The 6,927-nt window shown below is 62.2% G+C and overlaps 1 protein-coding gene across 1 annotated transcript; it reads right to left on the bottom strand.

Annotated features, from left to right (window-relative positions):
* Positions 1–1,943: 1,943 nt before the first annotated feature.
* Positions 1,944–6,927, bottom strand: Aqp3 (aquaporin 3 (Gill blood group); the record flags this gene model as incomplete). Its single annotated transcript, XM_005401098.2, is given in 6 exon segments — positions 1,944–2,816; positions 2,894–3,111; positions 3,398–3,516; positions 3,848–3,985; positions 4,314–4,440; positions 6,818–6,927. Coding segments are annotated over 6 exon segments (879 nt in total). The 3' UTR covers positions 1,944–2,647.

Below are 6,927 nucleotides of genomic sequence, written 5' to 3'. Positions count from 1 at the left end.
TCCCACCCCGACCTCCCCTGCTCTCAGCATCCCCCCTCCCATTCTCCCACCCCGACCTCCCCTGCTCTGCCTCTGTGGCTGAGGTGACATTATTTACCACCTCTTGTCGCTGTGTTAAATTCTTTTCATTAATTATCTTCCATTATTTCCTCCTCTCCTTAGCCCCAAAGTCACAGGTGAGGAAACTGACGTTCAGGAACAGAACATGAGTTCTCCAGCACTGCACAAGAGAGAGGCCGGGTGGGCCTCGGGTTCCCAGCCAGGGGCTGACTAGACAGGGTCAACAGCAAGTTTTGACAGAGAGGCCAGGCATGGTGGTGCATGTTTGTAATTCCAGCACTCAGGAAGCTGAGGCAGGAGAATCATCATCAGTTTGAGACCAGGCTGGACTACACAGTGAGTTCTAACCTAAGTGACCTAGTCAGATCCTGTCTCAAAACAAAACAGAACAAAGCAAAACAGGCAGTGTGAAGGCCCTGGGTTCAATTCCCGGCACAAAAACAAAACAAGAGGAGCTGGGGATTTAGCTCAGCGGCACAGTGCCTGCCTGGCAAGCGCAAGGTCGTGAGTTCGATTCCTGGTACTGGAAAAAAAAAAAAAAACAAAAAAAACAAGGGAGAGAGTGGGAAAGGTGGGGGCACCAAAGGAGGGACCCCTGTAACTGGGACGAGACTGCAGCCACATCCCCCTCCCAATATTTATCCCCCTTGCCCTCGGGGCCTAGGTAGGGGATGAGTAGGGCGCAGGTCCCTCCGGCATTCAAGCCATTCCCCTTGGGGAGCGGGGGCACAAGGAAGGCACAGAGCCCTGAGGTGGCACCGCCTTCTCCACTCCTTTCTCCCAGAGTCCCGGCTGTGAGGACCCACCTGCCCTCCACCCTCTCTGGCCACGATCTCTTCCCTTTGAGGAAAAGCACATTCTCCTCAAGGCCCTAGGGATCTTCTGGCCCCATGGGAGACTCGTGCGGGAGAGCTCAGGGAAATTTAAGTAGGGACCTGTATAGGGAGGCCGGAATAGAGCTTCTGGGGTTCCAGTTGCCGAGCCTTGCATCCCTCGGTTCACATCAATCAGTACAACCTCTGCCTCGGACCAAATGAATGAAGCCGAAGAACAGGGATGAACGCAGGGAGGCTCCAGGCTTGGGCAGGCGGCTGCAGGGGATGGCAGAGGAGTGAAGAAAGCAGGGGTAGCTTACTCCTTGGCGGAGGAGGCTGCAAAGCAGGCCCGGAAGACTTCAAGGAGCAAAGATGTGAGTTAGGGTTTTCCAGTGAACGCTCCAGGCAGGAAAGCACAGAAGCAGGTGAAGGCGGCTCAGCCGAGGTGGACAGAGCGCTGTGATGGGGCGGGGCCAGGGGCCAGGTCTTGGACGGCCAGGTGGCAGGTGGAGGGCTTAGCCTGCCTCCGCGTGGATGAGAACCACAGGGCTCTCCTCTCCCAGCAGGGGTTCAGAAGAGCCCCTGGGAGCAGCGTGGGCTGCAGGCGGGAAGGCAGCAAGGGGAGCATAGCCAGGGTGTGGGTGCAGGCGAGGGACACCGAGCAGCTTGTAGGCAGCAACGTAGGTTCCTAGACCGTCGGGGCTCCTCCAGCAGCGGGAAACTCGCCCCCTCAGTCCTTCCCTCGGGCAGCTGTGGCTGGGAGAAGGCGCCTCCGAACGTGCGGCTCCAGCCCATCGGTCAGGTGTGGGGATGGGACGGGACAGGAAGACGCTCCTCTCCGCCCTGGGGGTGCCCAGAAGGACGGGCGCTGGCGACCTCTAAGCGCAGGCCGAGAGGTTTGATGGAGACCGTGCGACCCCTCCCTGTGCATCTGGGCAGGGCCAGAGTTTGACCCCCACAGCACCCTGAGCAGATTAGACACCCAGCGGGTCCCCTGGGAATTTGTGGCCAAACACACTGGCGCTCCATGACTGACCCCAGGAAAGCCACAGAACAAACACAAAGACGTCTGTAAAACCGGCAATCTTCGGCATACATTTTATTATTTTTTTTATAAAAGGCAAAGGAGTACACTGTGGAGCGGTGTATTAAAGGGGTAAAGACCCTTTTGTTAGGGTCTCCCAACCCCCATCCCTAAGACTGTAACATCTGCTGTATATATTTTAAAAACAACATAAAAGCAAACATGAAACTTATGACCTGGACTTCACCCCCTACCCCATGCCTATTTTACGACAGAAGCACACTACGCAGCTCCGACTCAGGGATTCTAGAGCCCCAGGCCGGAGAAGGGGCCCCTCCTCCCCAAAGCCTGAAGGCCCACTTAGAAAAAAGGGCAGACACACACTCAGAGACACACACCAGACCCTCCGCCACCCGGAGCCCCTCAACACGCACACCGTGTGGCCTCCCTCACCCACAGAGGGCCGCGCCGCCTCTGCCTCCCCCGGGCTCACGGCACCATTAGGGTCTTTTAAGAAAGATCCCTTCTTGCCCTGAATATCTGGGAAACCACACACACGCACACACACACACACACACACGCACACGACTGACTGCTGCCCATTCTCTCCTCTGTCCAGTTGGGCAGGGTCCAGTGGAAATCCTGGAGGAGGGTGTCCAGCGGGGTGGACGCGCAGGGGAGCGTGAGGGGCTGCCGGGGAGTGGTCCCGGCTCAGTCTTTAAGGCTCCAGGAGAGGCCCGGCCGCCCCTCAGATCTGCTCCTTGTGCGTCACGTGGGCCAGCTTCACGTTCTCCTGCTCGGTGGAGGGGGGCGGCTGCTCCAGGTGGCAGCCGATCATGAACTGGTACACGAAGACACCCGTGATGGAGCCCAGCAGCGGAGACACGATGGGCACCCACCACCAGTGCCGGCCGGTCCTGGGGGCAGACGCGCAGTCAGCAGAGGGCGGGCGGGCGGAGGGGCCGCGGGGCGCGCGGGCGGGCGCCGTACTCACGTGAAGACTTCCGAGCCCCAGCCGGCGATGGCGGTGAACAGGCGGGGGCCGAAGTCCCGGGCAGGGTTGACGGCGTAGCCGGAGTTGAAGCCCATGGAGGTGCCGATGACCAGGACCACGAGGCCCACGGTGAAGGCCTCCAGGCCGCGGGGGACGGGATTGTTGTAGGGGTCCACGATGGCCAGCACACACACGATGAGGGAGGCTGTGCCTATGAACTGGGGAGCCGGCAGACGGGTGAGGAGCAGCGCTGGCCACACCCTCAGCCCTCCTTCGCCCACCCCCAGTTCCTGGAGTCCTGCTCCTGACACACTGGGCAAGGAGTCCAGCCTAAGAATTTACGCGGAGCTGCACAGCTGGGAGGACCTGCCGCTGTGCTCCCTCGCAGGGCGCCCACAGCTCGAGAAATCTCGCTGTAATCAAGGAGGCCTGGCCGCCAGCCAGCCAGGAGCGACCCAGTTGCTTGGTCCCCCCGCAGCCCCCGCACGCGTCCCCAGGCCATACCTGGTCGAAGAAGCCATTGACCATGTCCAGGTGTCCAGAGGGGTAAGTGGCAAAGATGCCGGCCGTGCCGTTGGGGCCGGAGACGATTAGCTCGTTGTTGGCGAAGGCCCAGATCGCATCTGGTGGTCCAGGAGACCAGTGGGTGAGGGCAGAGGCCTGCGCGCAGCCTCCCTCTCGGGCTGGCCCTCCCCACCCTCGCGGAGGTCACGCGTGAGCAGCACCCCTGCTGCAGGACTGGGGAGGCACAGCGGGCAGGGTGCGCGCGGCAGGGGAGGGCCCGAGACTGCTGTTGCCCAACTCATCCCTTTCCCCGTGGGCCTACGAGTGAGCGAGTGAGTCACCAGCCGGGGGCCTGGGCCGGCCCCAGCTGTCTGTCATCGAAAAGCCCGGTGCCAAAAGATCCCAAGCCAAGGAAGGAGTGGCGGAGGTAGGCAGAGTGGGAAAGCTTACCATAGTACAGCCCAAAAATGATCCCAGCACCCAAGAAGGCTCCCAGCGTCTGAGCCAGGGTGTAGACGGGCAGCTTGATCCAGGGCTCTCGTGCCAAGAAGCACATGGCAAAGGTCACAGCAGGGTTCAGGTGGGCCCCTGGGTAGACAGGAGGCAAAACCTATTAGCTATAGCCCCTTGCAGCGGAGATGCCAGGGCCCCCGACATAGTCCTCCTCTCTGGTCCTGGCAAGAAGGGGTGCAGAGCACGGCTGCGGGTACGAGATGGCGGTCAGGTTGTGTAACAGGCAGACTCATAGCCTCAGGATTCAGGTGAGAGCTGAGGGTGGGAAGTGTCAAGTTGCTTCTCCACCCTCCCCTCCCAAGGCGAGGCACGGCTACGACCTGCTGCTGGGAATTCACTGCCCAGTGGAACACCTAGGGAACGGCGCTGAGGGTCAAAGATGGTAGGTGGTGCTAAGACTTACCAGAGACCTGGCCAGCGATGAGGATGCCCAGGGTGACGGCAAAGCCGAAGGCCAGGTTGATGGTGAGGAAGCCCCCATGTGTGCCCCGGCTGAGCACCACCTGGGCCACGGAGCCACAGCCGAACATCTGCGCCAGGAAACAGAACAAGGAGGGGAGGGTGAGGCCCCTCGCACGGTCTCAGCGACTCTCACGTGCAGGGGAGGGGTGAGGCCGGCAACCTCCACCTGCCAGCACCAGGAAGACGGACGTCCTTCCTGGAAGCCAGTGCAAGGCCCTTCGGCTGTGACCGCACGCACCAGCCAAAGGAAGCGTGCCCTCTCACCCCTCACGTGCTAGCTCCCCTACGGGACCCTGCGAAAGGGGCTAGAAGCAGGTCCACAGCTGGCAGCTTAGAAGAGACCAGAACGATAGTCCTTGTTTTCTCTTGAACCCCAAGGGCGGGGTAGAGGGCCAGCTTTCACCGTCACACGGCTCCTTCCCCAGCTCTCAGGCCTGGCCACGGAGTGGAAGTTGTCCCCCGTCCCGCAGCTGCCCCAGAGAAGAGCTGGGAAGGTGCTGGTGGTGACGACGAGGGTGGAGGGACGCTCGTGCCCGGGGAGAGCCAGGACGTGGTGCAATCCACTTCTCCTGCGTCTGGGAGGTCAGAGTCTGGGGCTCGCCCACCTTGTCCCTGGTCAGCGCCCTCAGCCTCTTGGCCCGTCCCCGCCCCAGCACCTCCTCTCTGCACCCGCGCAGAGCCCTCTGGTCGCAGAGCTCCAGGCCCTCCAGTCGGCTGCGGAGGTCCCTAACCCCGGCTCTGAGCCGCTCCTCCTGCAGTCCCAGTGAGGACCAGGGCAGAGAAAGTGGAGACTATTCTGAACTTGCTGCCCCGGATGGAGAAAGCTTAAAGGGGACTAAGCTCCCTGATGTCCTGCAAGGACAGGATGTACTACACGTCTGTTCCCCTTGTTCCAATGTGAAAATACTTCTGCATTAGCGAACTCCAGCGGGGCTGAGTCCTGGTTCAGGTCTCCTCCCCTCCTTTCCTATAGCTAACGGTGCTGTGCGGTCCCACAGGCAGTTTCTGGAACTGAGCTTAGGGGCCTGTGCGTTCTAATGGGTCGGGGCCTGTTCTTAAGCGCTCTGATGACGCCCTGTCAGAAATACCAGGAGACAGCGGGGAAGCAGACGGTGCTCCAGGGCGAAGGAGCGCGGGCAGGTGAGGGCAAAGAGCAGAGACTGCGAGTAGGGGTACAGGGGTGGCGCAGGCACATGGAGGTCTGGGGCACTCTGCCAGGCCTCAGCTCTTTGCCTGCCTGAGGCCAGACCTGGCTCCATCCCAACAGGCCTTGGAGGGAGGAGCTGTCAGAGCCAGTTCTACCGCATTGGGGCTAATCTTCCTCTTCCTTCCCCACCCCCTGCCCCAAGTTCTTGGTCAGCCCCCACCCTGCCTGCCTCACCTGCCTCAGAACCAGGGGCTTCCTGCAGCCAAAGCCAGCCCTAACCCGGCCACTGCTCTAGATCCCAAGCCCTAGAGGAATTAGTCACACCCTCCTCCTCCACCTGAGGGCCCCCGGGCGTGGCCCCCGCTTGCCGGGCAGCCCTTGCACTGACACCTGACGCCCCTCACCCCCTGGGCCTCACACCTCCTTTTGTGGTCTAGGATAAGCCAAAGGATTCTGGGGCTCGGCGAGAGGACCCGCTGCTCCCTTTCTGGTTTAAACTGACACTGGGCTGGGGTGGGGAAGCCCCTCTGTGACAGCGGAAGGCCCCGTCTTTGGTTCCATCGCAAGACGCCTGGCTAGAGTAATGAGTTAGAGGAGTGGGGGCTTCGGGGCAGGAGGAGAACATGCTCCCCAATTCTCTTCTCGCTGCGGGAAAGCAGGGTAGGGACAATGTATATGGCCACTCGTCCTAAGAAGCCAGAGTATGCGCCCCCGCCCCCCGGTTCCCTGAGCCTGGCCACCCCTCGTGGAGCGTCCCCGCCCCCCGGTTCCCTGAGCCTGGCCACCCCTCGTGGAGCGTCCCCGCCCTCCGGTTCCCTGAGCCTGGCCACCCCTCGTGGAGCGTCCCCGCCCCCCGGTTCCCTGAGCCTGGCCACCCCTCGTGGAGCGTCCCGGTCCCCCGGGCGCTGGGGCCTGTGCTACTTCCCTCTGAGGCTGGGCCGGAAACGATAACCCACCCGCTGCGGTGGGACACCCGCACGGAAGCCGCGGGGGAAGAGCTGGCGCAGGCTGAGCGCTAGGATAACCGGGGCAGGAAATGTGAAGTGGGGCTGGGGCTCTGCCGCCCCGGAGGGACACAGGGTCACCCGGAGCACCCCGGTAAAACTGGCAAACCCGGAGTAGGGGACCGAGAGCCAGGCAGGGGGCTCTCCGTGCGGGTCCGGCCGCCTTCTGCGACCCCAGACAGCCCTTCCTGTCCGCCCGTCCGCGGCAGGCCGCCCGCCGCGCTGCAACGTTTGGACCTTCTGAGCTCGATTACTCGTTGGGGCAGACACCACGCACCCTCCGGGCCCACTCACCACGAGGATGAGCGTCCCCAGGCACTCGGCCATCGCCTGGCGGAGCAGCCGGTAGCGGACGTGCAGCACCTCCCCGCAGCGGGACACCAGCTCCTTCTGTCGACCCATGC

The sequence above is a fragment of the Chinchilla lanigera genome, unplaced genomic scaffold (assembly GCF_000276665.1).
Source record: "Chinchilla lanigera isolate Chin_1 unplaced genomic scaffold, ChiLan1.0 scaffold00071, whole genome shotgun sequence".
In the NCBI taxonomy this organism is placed as follows: Eukaryota; Metazoa; Chordata; class Mammalia; order Rodentia; family Chinchillidae; genus Chinchilla; species Chinchilla lanigera.
The sequence above is the reverse complement of the archived record's forward strand: the minus strand, read 5'-3'. Positions and strand labels throughout refer to the sequence as shown.